This window comes from Bombus terrestris, chromosome 10 (assembly GCF_910591885.1).
Source record: "Bombus terrestris chromosome 10, iyBomTerr1.2, whole genome shotgun sequence".
Taxonomy (NCBI): Eukaryota; Metazoa; Arthropoda; class Insecta; order Hymenoptera; family Apidae; genus Bombus; species Bombus terrestris.
In genome coordinates, this window is record NC_063278.1 from 15,456,611 (window position 1) to 15,470,310 (window position 13,700).

The following is a 13,700-nucleotide window of genomic DNA, read 5'->3' on the forward strand; positions in this document are numbered from 1 at the left end:
ACTACCCCGCTCTACCCCCCCCCCCCCCGTGGCAGAAGTGCAGCAGATCCCCCCGTGCCAACGACGCCAATAAGGCGAAAAAACGCAAAATTGAACCAAACTCGAACGAACAGCCAATAACACAAATTAACACTCATAACAGGTTCGCAATATTGGAATCCTCAAACGACGCCATGGAAATCGCAGGCCCGCCACCAAACCACCACTACCTCCTCCAAGGTAGTGTCCTCGGACCCCTACTGTTCTCCATCTACACTGCCGACTTACCTATATCAAACGAGGTAACAATAGCAACATTTGCCGACGACACAGCACTATTAGCTACCCACGCAGACCCGGCAATTGCCTCATCCACTCTCCAGCGAAGTCTCGACTCCATGGAAAAGTGGTTCGAAAAATGAGGCTTCAAAATAAACGAAAAAAATCCTCTCATGTAACCTTCACGCTCCGAAAACAAACCTGCCCCCAGGTCACCATTAACAACACAATAATCCCAAGCAAGGACTCCGTAAGATACCTGGGCATGAGCCTGGACAGGAGGCTAACTTGGAAAAAACATATCTCAGAAAAAACAAAGCAACTAAAGGAAAAACTAAGAAAATTCTATTGGCTCACGGGTCGACGCTCCAAGCTAAACATACAGAACAAAATAACCCTCTACAAGGCCGTAATAAAACCTGTCTGGACCTACGGAATCCAACTATGGGGAACAGCAAGTAATTCCAACATTGAAATACTCCAACGCTTCCAATCGAAAACGCTAAGATCCCTATGAAATGCACCCTGATATGTTACCAACGAAACAATCCACCGTGACCTCAAGATACCTACAGTCAAAGATGAAATACACAAGTCCAGAAGCAGATATAACACAAGAGTCAACAACCACCACAACCCACTAGTCACCCAACTACTGGACACGACGGACCGATCTACATTTATCATATTTTATATAAAATTAGAAGGGACGTTTAAAAAATTGCATGCGACAACACACTTACAGGTACTCTTGAATTAGTTTTTCTACATGTCTGATTATGTCTTTATATGTGTATGTCAATTCAAATTTATTTTCTTAAAAGTCCCTTAATGAAAAACTAACACTTCATACTAACTTAGAACTTTTGAGTTCTTAGAATATTCTGATTTAGTCACTGTCTGTACCATAAATTCATTTACAGATATTATATTTCCACCAAGAGCTAGTTTTATTATGAGCCTTCCTGCAGCATCATCGAATCCTTCTATATGACCATAATTATTACTTTGTTTTCCAGCTATAATTTTCACAAATGTTCCTTTCTCGATTTTAACTTCTTCCTCTTCTTTTTTGGAATCTGTATTTTTCTTCTGCGATGCTACTTTGTCTGCTCCAAGACCCATACCTTTTGGTCGTAATTCTGGTATGACAGCTGCTACTAATCTGTTATAGTTAGAATAAACGATTGTGAAATAAAAAATGATGTTCTCTGTTTACTTTCCAATAAGTGATGTATTAAACACATATAATTAATTTAATCTAGAATAAAATTCATACTTTTCATTTCAACCATTTCCCTTTCCTGGTTGCCATCCCATTCCCCGTAACATTGCTACACCAAAAGCATCAATAGGAATTTTTTCATAATCTTCTAAAGTAGACTGAAGAATAAAAAACAATATTTATAATATGCAAATGTAATACATCTGTGCATTGCACATCAATATGTTGATAACGTACCTGTTCTTTGCCTCTTAATGATTCATCTTCTACTAAAGGTAAAGTTAAATCATTTGTTTTAGTTTCATGTTCATTCTTTGACTTAAGTTCCTCAATGATTTCTTTAGCCGCTTGCTCTTCTAAAGTAACAACTTTATTTTCACTATCTTCAACTGGCTCTTTCTTTATTGATATTATTGGCGATGTTTTTCCATTAGATAGCTTTGATTTTGCCTCGTTAACACTAGCGTCTCCTACCTTTTCCTTATCTGCCTTCGGAAGGAAAATGTCTGCATCTATTTTATTAACAATTCTATCATGCCAGGTTTTTGAACCTAGTAATGGAATAATTAGATGTTCATCTTTTTTTTCTTCCTCACTGAAATAAAAAATTGTTTTCAAATATATATATTCCGCTATTGGTGATTTTTATAGGTTAGGTTGAGGTTATATGTTTCTTGATTATAAATATTACTTTTTGAACTCACCCTATTACTTTAATACCTTTTTCATCAAGGCATTCAATGTAATCAACTTTCTTTTTTTCTTGTGGAATAGCATTTTTTCTTAATAGATTTCTTAATAGATTTTGCAAAACCGAAGGAAATCTTCTTTCCTTCTTCTGCCATTTGTTTGTTATTTTAACACTGACTTATAGATCAATACACATGTATATACTAGACATAAAGATTGATGTCACTTGAAACTATGTACATGAATCTAATATCTTATTATACTTTATTAATCTACTCACAATTACTTGCACATTACTAAAATTTCATTCCGACAATATATCAAGCGCCTGAATAAGTGACATTAAAGTAAACATATATGAGAGAGGAAATAAGAAGAACTGACGCCTATGGTTTTCTATGTTACAGAGCTAGTGCTGCACCATACGGCCAAATGCCGAAAGTGGCTAGGATATCCCAGAGAGAGTAGTGCTGCACCATGCAGTCAAATGCCGAAGGTGGCTTATGCTAGTATATACCTGTCTATACGTTTCAATCAGAAGATCGATATTATGTGTTCATGTGAAAGTTCACATTTCCTTAGGAGCTGTATTTTGATAGATTTAAGCTTCTAATGGAGCATTTTAAACGTATAGAGTATACTATGAAGTAGAGTGCGGATCATTTTATATTCATAGAAAATTTGAATGTATGGAAATGTACAAAATGCTCATGATATGCAAAAATATGCAAAATATTCAAAGTAAACCAATCATCAAAAAGTTTAAAAGGTGAAACAAATTTCTTTAATAACACCTAGATTAATTTTTATTTGTTAACGATCTGCATTCTACTACGCTTTTAATTCTACCCTAGTTTATGCACCATAGCGCATGACAGCGCTATTATGTCCTTTACAATTTATTCAAGATCATTCTATTTTCAGATCAGACTCTCTATTTTTCTTTTTGCATCCTGCAAATTACCGTATAGAGATGTAAAACGAAAGCTATTGCTCGTTAAAATTTGACGTACTTTTGTTTTCATGAAAATATACATATGTTGAATTAAATAAACTAAACTATTGATAATCACATTGAAAGTATATATATTTATATGTAACTTAGATTTCACAGATTATTTCGATATTGAAGTACTTCTTATGTATTAACGAAGAAGATAAAACATACTAATACAAGCATAATTCAACTGAGCGATTATGATAATGTTAATGCGCATCTCCGAACGTGCAGAGGATAAATGAGCAGGTAAGTTGCTCCCATCACTTTCTCCTTTGTTTCATGCAACTGTAACTCTTAGAATGTAATGTATAAATGTATATAACTATCCTTAACCGCATTGACGAAATGATGATAGACACAATTACTTGTTTGTCAGTTGAAGATCTTTTCTTTCCTCTTACTACATATTTATGTACTCTTAACTTGTCTTTTTAGCAATACTATCGCTCGTTTGTTCTACAGTTTTCAGAATTCTACCTTTTAGCGTTCTACACACGATCGGAGCGTAAATGTGCCCGTAGTCTGCCTGTTCCTATAAGCTACTTTAAACGATCATCTTTGATTGTGTTGGCTCGTAGATCATAGAGGAAGCGATTTACCTATCTTTCGGAACAAGAACTACAGTTAAAAACAGCGACCAATTGAGAACGGTAGTTAAGTCCGCGAGTAGAGGGGTGAGCGTGTTTTAGCGGCGACAACAGCACACGGTATGCAGATACGAAGCCGGGGTAAACCGGGAAGCCGTAGTTCACGGACCGTAGTAAGCGTGGTAACTCTGAACAGTCAACGACATTTGAAAGCCGGCCGCGCTCTGGAATTCAGGTAAATTTACCTCTTTTTCGTCTTAAATTTTCATTGACATTTCTCTGCTTATAGATTATTATACGGTTAGAAATGACATATTTTTGGAGATATCGAGGAATGGTACTTTTAAGTAATTTTGATTTTCATCACTCATAAATTGAACCGAGGAAATTCCATCAATTTATTTACCGGCTGTTAAAAAGTTTTAATGAAATGGGACAAATGGTAATTAGTTGCGAAAATAAGGACAGTTGTGCCAGAGTTACAGTGTTTGCCTTTAATTTCAATTAACTGTACAGCCTGAACGTGGAGATTTTGTTCCTATGTAAATGATGAGATATACGACACACTGGACTGGTTTCTCGATAGTTAACATCTAAATGGTTAAATTAGGGAATGCTTTAACAAAGTTGATTCAAACATTTGATGAAAAACCCATAATTTACCTTTCTTAGGAATAGTCTTATACTCTTACATATCTTTTATACATTTTTCTTATATATAGAAATCTAACATTTATCAAATATGTGACAATTTCTACTGCAATCAAACATCTTATTTACTCTACGTAATGAAGCTAAGTTTAATTAACTTTCCTCAGTATCTTACATCACCAGTCACGCTCTCGATCCCGCTAGCTAGGCAATAAATCATCAAAAGTCGAGTTACAATTACGTTCTTATCCTACTTCAGAGCCCCTCACCTATCCGTTATCCAATTTCCTCTTCGAAATCCCATCGTGAAACCGACAATTAACTACTGTTCATCAGCATACGTACAGTTGACGGAATCGACATAATGAGACAGCGAAGTTAAATGTTAAAAAGTTTGCATATTTTATAATTTGAATGGCGTAAGGGAAAATAAGATGTTTGATTCGCCTAAGATCGTTTCATCCTGTATGGCACCAACATTTCATAAAATATTATATAACACAATTTGGAAAACAGGGTTGAGAATCATAGTGGTGTAAGTTAGGCCATTGCCAGTTTTCATCAAATAATCTTCTGTGTTTATTACCGTAAAAATAGATTACATCTGTTCAAACCGTGGAAACAGAAATGGTAGAGAATAAAGTTACGACTTAATCGGTTCTGAAACCAAAGGGAAGATATGTTTGAGAGTAAAAATGAATTCAAACATTCGGAATTACGACTTAAACCACTATGACATTGAATTTGTCGTATGAAACCTACGCGTTGGGGAACGTGTTGAGGATGTCCCGAAACGTAGTTACAAATTAAGACAGGTCCGCGAGGCTAACTGTAAAAGAGCGAGCGTAACTGTGCGGAGTCGATGTTAACGGAGAAGATCTTCCTGCCGAAGATTTGTTCCGCTATGTCTAGACGTTCTATCCTTTGTTTCCTCGTTGCATTTTTTTACCTTCATTTTATCGCCACGAACAATGTTGCTCGTCGTGCTCTTAACCGTGCAACAGTCGGACAAAAACCCGTTCTACCTCGTATATAGCGTTCTGTTCGACACGGTCCACGAACTTACGGACAGATTTTTCGCGATTAAAAGAACAAGATAAGACAATTTCACGGTGATCTCATTGTTGTATATGTATACGGAAGTCCCATGGTTGTCGAAGTTTGTGCAGTAATTCTTCTTTCTCTTTCTCTTTTAATTATCGTTTTTTGCAGAAGAATGACCGTGGTGTAGAACATGATTGATGTTGATGGTGTAGTAATGGGCGGTGATGCTTCAAACGTATATAATACACTTGAGTTGTATCAAGCATGTTTTTACAACTTTGAGTCGGTTTTACGTGTTCTTATGTTATTTTAACGATTAAGTTACCATAAATATAGCAGTTTTCCAAATGGATCCACGCGTCGAGAGAAGCCATATCACGTAAAACATACATTTCCGTATAATGTTGTACAAATAACAGTCTAAGAAGAGTAAACACTCTTTATTACGATCATACATGTATATTGAAAATATAGCGATCGTTGCAACGTTATGAAAAATTATTGCAATGAAAAATTTTGACGGTGGATACGTATCGTTAGCAGATGATTCACAAGTTTCGAATCGTCTGACGGTACTGGTGCGTTGAACTTTCAGTGGTTGCGCGCGTACGCGTGTCGAGTCGAATTCTAGTTCGATTTCGCGGGAGGTTCGATTTCGCTATGGTAAATGTAGTCGAGTGAACAATCGCGCTACCGGATCTACGCGTAGTCCGGAACTCGGCGCATAATGTCGCGGAAACGGGCATTACAGGTCATTCAGAAGTTACGTCTCATAAATTAAAATACATAGAAGAATGGCAATTATATTCTCCTTTTTATTATTTATATTCTATTATTAGAACACGTATCATTTTTCAAAATTTTCCTTGCAATCTACAATTGTTTATGTTATCTTCCTATTGATCATCGACTTTGTCATTTGCATGTCTCATTTTCCTCGTGTTCGGCATTTCAATATCAGGGAACGAATTTGTATCTTCTACATGAAATCATCTCTTTAATTTCAGATAGACGAATATGCGGCTGCTTCTGTTCCAAATATCTCCGTTACTGTGCCTGTTGACGGAAATCGGCGCGGCTGGGATCGGTAAAGCATGGCAGATCCTGCCATACGCGACCGATTCCTGGAATCACCCATCATGGCCACGGCTCGACTCTTCCGCGTTCGAAGTTCGCAGCGTGACCGGGGTTGGTCATCTCAATCCCTTGTTTAATTGTTGATTTTTTTAAACCTTTGTTTATTAATTCCAGGTTTTTTACATATTTTTTTTTTTTTTACATGATTTTTTTTCCAGAATAAACGCTGAATTCTGATTGTAGGGTGGTACAGGCAAAAGTACCGATACGCGACGGTACGACATAGCCATGCATTATTACACTTTTTTTTTTCTTTCTTTTTTTTTTTTAAGATTATTATTGTAACTTAAATTTAAGCCGCTGTTACGCTGTGCTTATGTGCGATATTTTAATTTATGTCGTGAAAGCCTGGACGCAAAAACAGGACAGTTCGTTAGCGTAGGAGGGAACTTCTTCGTTAGACTGAACTCTGTTGATTGACTATTGAAAGCGCAAAGCGTAATAAGTTATAGTAATTCTTTTGCACGAGATTAAATAATTCAAGAGCGTTATTTTTTAGTATTGATTATTTATTTTAAACATTGAAATTTACAATAAACATTTAGAATTTACAACAGAATTTGGCTAATAATTCAGTTGTATGAGAAAAATTTCAAGACAATTATCGATACATAATCCGACATCGCATTTTCTGCATTCTCTTATTTTTCACACAAACAACACATTTTCTTCTCGATAATTAGATGCGACTGTCCTCGAAACAGGTAGACAATTATAACGAGACATTATTGGCATTTGCTTACTGCCGTTACTAAGGAATACATTCATATTTATCTCACATAAATGTAATAGTATTACTTCTACTTGATCGGAAAAATCGACAAACGCGTATATCTGTCCTTAGGCCATGCGGAATACTTGCAAAAAACGCATATATGTGTTCTGAGTCTACACCCATAGCTTTCGCCCGGCGCATATACGCGCCCATACATGCGTTAATAAGATAAGAGGAAATAAAAGACAGATTATCGATAAAATACACTAACACATATGTAATACGTGGATATATTACCACTCAGATTACACATATTATATATTATAAGGGAATATGTATACCACGTATACATATATGTAGAACGAACATTTCAAACTTGTTTATAGCGCGTGCCCACACATACATGCACGCACACGAACAATTTTTCGAACGATAATTATATTAATGATATATATTATGATAACCATTTATATTTTTTAAAATATGTTCTTATGGCATACATATTTATTCCACGCTTTATATCTATCCACATCCGTGACTGTAGGTGACATTGTTTTTAACAATTTTGCTATTATTTCATAATTCTTTAATTCATATTTCAAAGTCGTAACAGATGTTTCTTTTTTTTCAAGTTTTTCCCACATTGGACTTATTTCTAGCAGCCATGCTTGCTTACAAAGCAATTTTATATCCGCGCAAGAATATTTTTCAGTAGATTTTATTATGTGGTTTACAATATCCATATTCTCTAATAACTGGTTGCTAAGGTATAATTTGAACATATCGAGTCGAGTAACTTCATTTGGTAATGATACGTATATTTTCTTTTCGAGGCGTCTCTGTAAAGCTGCATCAATGTCCCTAATAATATATTTACAATAAATATTATTGTTCTGTTATATTAATAATAACGAAGGAATATTCCGAACAACACAATAATTAAGATTAAGATAATGAATAATTATGATATTAAGATATTTTCTACTTAGAAAACATTGAAATAGCGTGATATACATACCAAGGGCAATTAGTTGCAGCCAAAAGAACTACATTAGAATTTTCGTTAGATACTAATCCATCCAATCTAGAAAGAAGTTCTGATCTGAATCTCTTTGCAGGTTCAGACAATGTACAGTTTACTCCTTTATTTGTGCCTATCCAGTCAATCTCGTCGATAAAAATAATTGTAGGCGAATAATTATAGGCAAGTTCAAATAAAACCTGTTCAGTTTAACAAATGTATTTATTATTTATTAAATATTATATTCAAAATTCCTTAAATTCATTGTTTCATCACGAACGTAATATCATTTCGTTTCCCAAACAACTATTCTATTTATATATGAATGACGACAAATAAAAACAAATCTTTTTAAACCTAGAATCTCTTCTTCATAGACAAAGGAAATCAACTTACACGGATATACTTCTCGGAATCGCCTCTCCATTTGCTCACCAATGAGCTGGCCGTTATGTTAAAAAAGGTGCATTGGCATTCTGTTGCGACTGCCTTCGCCAACATCGTCTTCCCTATTTCGTAATTGCTTGTAAACATGTACGGGAATGAAAGAAATACGAGTATCTTACCTGTACCAGGTGGTCCGTATAGCAGAATACCTTTCCAGGGAGAAAATGGGCCATTAAAAAAGATAGGGTACTTAAGGGGATACACAATGGCCTCCTTAATAGCAGATTTACATTCCTCTAGGCCTACAATGTTGTCCCAATATACATTTAATTTTGTCAGTATGATTTCCTGCGACAATACAAAGATGAAATGGCGCATAATCTCCGTATTAATTTCCGTAAGTGTTATGTAATTCGTTATTTAAAGCTTTACTGAAATCCCTGCGTCATTGATATACAGTGGATTGTTTATCGATAGGTATTTTATTTTTAAAAAGCTTTACAATACGTATATTAATCGAAAATAACTTACGCATGAAATGTCTTCAGCAATCTTCCGCAATTCCGGATTGTCTATATAAAGCTTCCGAGCCCGTTTCGATATCTTTGATTGCGTGGATTGTTCCATTGAGACGTTAAATAGCTCTTCTGATGAAGCTCCATCGCTTTCATTGGCGAAAATTGGTGTCACTGTCATTGCGAGATTAATATCATCCGTAGCGTCACCCGTCATCTTCTGTTGTACATTCCTCCCTTTCACAGACTCACTTCTCGTTTCTTTGCTAACAGATTTGACACGTTTTACTACTTCTTCGAAGATTGAATGATATTGTAATCGATACGTTGAATACGTTGAGAACGTTGAATAGTGTTAAATAATTTAAATTCTTACACTTTGTTCGCATTTGTCATTTCCCTCGTCTTTATTTCCTTTTCAGTTATTTCCTTGCACAATATAGGATATTTTTGGAATTTCATCTTGTAATAATTTTCATATTCTGTAAGAATAATTTCCAAATCGACGTTGTCGCAGACTCGATATTTCCGAGGTAGACGAGCTTCCCGGATTAATACATCGCTAATGTCTACATATCTAAAAAATATAATTTTTAATTCATTGAACAAATTTTATGCTATGAGTACACACTATACGATAATCATCAATTAACTGTTTTATTTCTAGGTAAGACAGACAAAAAGAATGTACTGTCTATTTATTATTATATAAATCCTCGGCGATAATATTTTGCCTTCTGCTTTTTAATTTCTAATTTTTAAAGTTTGAATTTATATATATTTTCATTTATAACTAGTTAATCTACGTTATCGATTGAGTTATTCTATAACTACTGAGTTACCGATGTCGATTTTCAAATTTTGGTTCCTTCCCCTCTTTCCGCACTAATTTCTATTTCGATTGGTCACCGATATTATTCGAAAAAATTGCAACTAAGAAGATATCTAAATTGCAATGTACTCACCCATTGCGTTCCAAATAATCACATATAAGGTACAATATGTTCCGATTACGTTCCGAAGTACGACTCTCCTCCTAATGCGACATTTATTTTTTTTTTATTATTAACAATAATTATTAATAATATAAAGATTTTCATGCAATTTTCTGTTACATTGCGAGTTTAATCAATTTGTTACACATAATTTTGTTATCTACTATCTTGATACGTGCAAAGATAAATCTGAATGATATATAATACAGCGTAAATGGTTATAAATAATTAATTATTGACAATAATTATAAGAATTATCGAAAGAAAAAATCATAGATACTATGTGCGAGTGTAAAATATCACAAAAAATGAACAACAATTGTGAAAAACGCAATATGGCAAATCAATGACAAAACACACTCATGACTGTCATGGAAGTTCCAAAGTCTAAAATCTAGAATATTCCTTACCTCTTTTCGCAAATTATGAGATATCTTATTTGTGGTACCTTGCAGCGATAAATCACCGTTCATAGTGATAGTTTTAAATGTGATAATGATATCCTTGTATTGACTATCGTTTTTCGATAGTTACGAGAATTTTCGTTTATTACTTTGAGACAATCCGTCACTTCCTTTCTCTTATAAAGTTTCCCTTCAACTCCGTTGAAAACTGAGCATCAAACAGGAGACGAACGATTTGTTGTCATGGCGATGTTGGTTCACACATAAGCAGGGTGCGAATATAATGATGGAATAGTCGAGTCCTGTCTACTGTATAGAAAGATGGATGCGACATGGAAATAGAAAGAGAAGGCTGTATATAGGCATTTCCTGTCCTTGTTTAATCAGGCATGCACATTAATGGACACTGACGGCGCTCGTTTACCGTTGTTACATATTTCCGGTACAAGTACGCGGGCATTAGAGAAGGACGGAACGGTCTCTCTCTTTACCCCTATATCGCGTTTTTAGTTCGCTCACGCGCTCTGTACTTATATCTATTACATTCCCACCATAAGCAGCGGCCGTGCCAGTGATTTACAAAAGTTTCGAACTCGCGGACGTTTAATCACGTTCCCTACTCCGAAGGGGTAAGTACAAAGTTGCTCGTCTCAGTACTCTTGTTAGAAGTTTTATCATCTTTTTCATTTCGTGGCTACAAGTTTTTCCAGGAAATTCTTATCGTTTTACAAGGGCTGTGGGACACAATGACGTCAGCTATCGATCATATACGCGAATTTGTTGTAAATTAATTAGGAGAATATCTGGAGTTCTTTATCGTTGTCAGCTGTAAAATATTAGAATTTTTCATTTATAATTGTCATATTTTCGACTCTTCCGTTGCCAAGACCATCTTGAAAGATTTTTGGTATGTTCCATCACCCTTGTTAAAAGTGTGCCCATTGGTTAGATAGATTGATTTTAAAAACCAATACGTATATCAAGTTTATTATCTCACAGAAACAAAGAAATTCGTTTTATTAACGAATTTTCGATGTTTCTTCTCAATTTCCTATAGTATCGAACGAAGAACATTATTTGATCAAACGTTTCATCGTTCAAGTAAGGTTCACCTTCTTTAATGTCAATGATTTTGAGATATGTTATTAAGCTCCAAATTCTAAGCAATCTTCTATATATGTACATATAATTGTGTATTATATATATATAACACACGTATAATAGCCAAAGTTCAACTCCCAAGTATACGCAAAGCTTTTATTTTCAATTTATGCGATACCACTATGTTTCATGAATTTATTTGTTAACGGCATTGTAACAAGTAACAAGCAGAGGACGAACTATCCGTGAACTGTTTTGCCAACGAGTACGCTTCCAATATTTTCTGTTTGAGAAAACACGATCTAAGGGGGGGGGGGGGGGGCAAAGCTTGTTAATCTGGAAAGAATACAAGCATCAATTTCAAGCGCTTATAGGGAATCAAGCGGGCTTGTTAAGGTCGTAAGTTGGACAATTATCCCGTGTTAGGTTCGGTCAGATTAGTCCTACACAAAATTGATCCAATCATGTGAAAACAAATGTATTCTGATTTTTGTCGCAGATATTTCTGGTCTACGCACTCCAGTGCCCGCACAACTGATATTGAAACACCTGATTTTCCCATATTCTACAGCGACAAATTTCCTGATATTTTACAACCATGAAGAACTCGTACTCGAAAATACTTGCAATGCTCATCTGCTTGCAGATTATCTTTATCACTTTCTTCCCGTTAGGGGCTGGTAAGTTGATACTCATTAATTATACCATCGAAATTCTATTATATAATGGCTACAAAAAATATTTGCATCATTACCCTCATTTCCTAACGAAGCGCGTTTTTTTACCAAGTTTTATATTTCATTTGATAGTATCAAATCTCTGTAGTTACACGAAAGTATTAAATGATAGGAAACTTGATATACACGAATTTAATTAATTAATAAGTTAGTCGATATACAGCCATTATTATTTCATGTGAAATATTACAACGTCAGAAACTTAACGTTCTTGTACGTACAGTATTAATCACAAATTGTAAGAATGTTTACTGATAAGCAAAATAGATAATATGGAAAACGCAGACCTATGGAAAGAGAATTCCTGACATTAGACAGGAATACGCGATTGCACGAAATATTTTATGGTATGTCTAACATGGAGAATATATGCGGCGAAGTACGAAAAATTGTCGAGTGGCAAAAATATTGACGCTGGTAATCGTTTTCAGCGTCTTTAAGAGGAAACTGTACTGATCTCGAAGGAAAAGTTGTCTCGCATGGAATGATGTATGTGCCGGGACCTTCGATTTGCAGTCAATGCTTCTGTTACCATTCGGAGCCAAAATGGTGCCAGGCTATCTTCTGTTCACCTCCTTTGGTAAGTATATGCTCATTCTAAGAGCAACCAGCTTAACACAACCATGAGAAACTAAAGTACACCGTTAACGCTTGCATGCTAGTCGTTAAAACACATGCTGCGCGAATAGGGTACACAGCGATTCATTTAACTCGCCTTGAATTAGTTTTAGAAAGACAAACATGGACAGGGATAATTTTTGTCACGAGCCGTTTAATTTAATCGTTCATTAGAACGAATTAATTTACACCTGCTGAGATCGCGATTGATGTGACAAATTCGAAATCTTCTTCCATATGAATATTTTTAAACAAGCACGTCGTAAGCTTTGTATATTTTTTAATCGCAACGAAACTGTTCAGAGAAATGCTGAAATTATTAATCTATTCCTCTGTACATTTGACATTTCTGTATTATTACTTGTGTACTGTCTGCTCTTGTTTACGTCATCGGAAGTAAAAATACGTTAAGCGAATCAGCTAATCTACTTGAGCGATTCAATGGCTCGGTCTTCTCTTATGCGACTACCAAGTAATAGATAACTTCTTGGTTATATAACATTTTATAACATCCAAATTAACTTTTTTTTCTTTTTTTCCCTTTTTCTTTTTCTTTTTTTCCCTTTTTCTTTTTCTTTTTTTTCCCTTTTTCTTTTTCTTTTTTCTCCCCTTTTT

General features: G+C 35.0%; 1 protein-coding gene, 2 long non-coding RNA genes and 1 pseudogene across 5 annotated transcripts; 2 read left to right on the forward strand and 2 right to left on the reverse strand.

The window, feature by feature from the left end:
• The first annotated feature begins 988 nt into the window (after positions 1 to 988).
• Positions 989 to 6,810, forward strand: LOC125385728. 3 transcript variants are annotated; one of them, XR_007225296.1, is made up of 5 exons: positions 989 to 1,003; positions 2,581 to 2,942; positions 3,098 to 3,419; positions 3,636 to 3,995; positions 6,463 to 6,643. It is a non-coding gene; the product is annotated as an uncharacterized LOC125385728 (long non-coding RNA). The 3 variants fall into 3 exon arrangements; XR_007225295.1 differs by lacking the exon at positions 989 to 1,003 and adding an exon at positions 6,751 to 6,810 and having other exon boundaries at positions 2,449 to 2,942; XR_007225297.1 differs by lacking the exon at positions 989 to 1,003 and having other exon boundaries at positions 2,450 to 2,942; positions 3,279 to 3,419.
• Positions 999 to 13,700, reverse strand: part of LOC125385719 — a 30,914-nt pseudogene continuing 18,212 nt past the window's right edge.
• LOC125385817 (katanin p60 ATPase-containing subunit A-like 2) lies at positions 7,582 to 10,698 on the reverse strand. The gene is made up of 7 exons (XM_048409462.1): positions 10,636 to 10,698; positions 9,607 to 9,785; positions 9,247 to 9,496; positions 8,895 to 9,063; positions 8,725 to 8,837; positions 8,326 to 8,528; positions 7,582 to 8,168 (listed from the first exon to the last, which is right to left on the reverse strand). The coding sequence occupies exons 1-7, from the start codon at positions 10,696 to 10,698 to the stop codon at positions 7,784 to 7,786; spliced, it is 1,362 nt and encodes a 453-aa protein (XP_048265419.1). The 3' UTR covers positions 7,582 to 7,783.
• LOC125385737 lies at positions 11,736 to 13,473 on the forward strand. The gene is made up of 2 exons (XR_007225307.1): positions 11,736 to 12,410; positions 12,899 to 13,473. It is a non-coding gene; the product is annotated as an uncharacterized LOC125385737 (long non-coding RNA).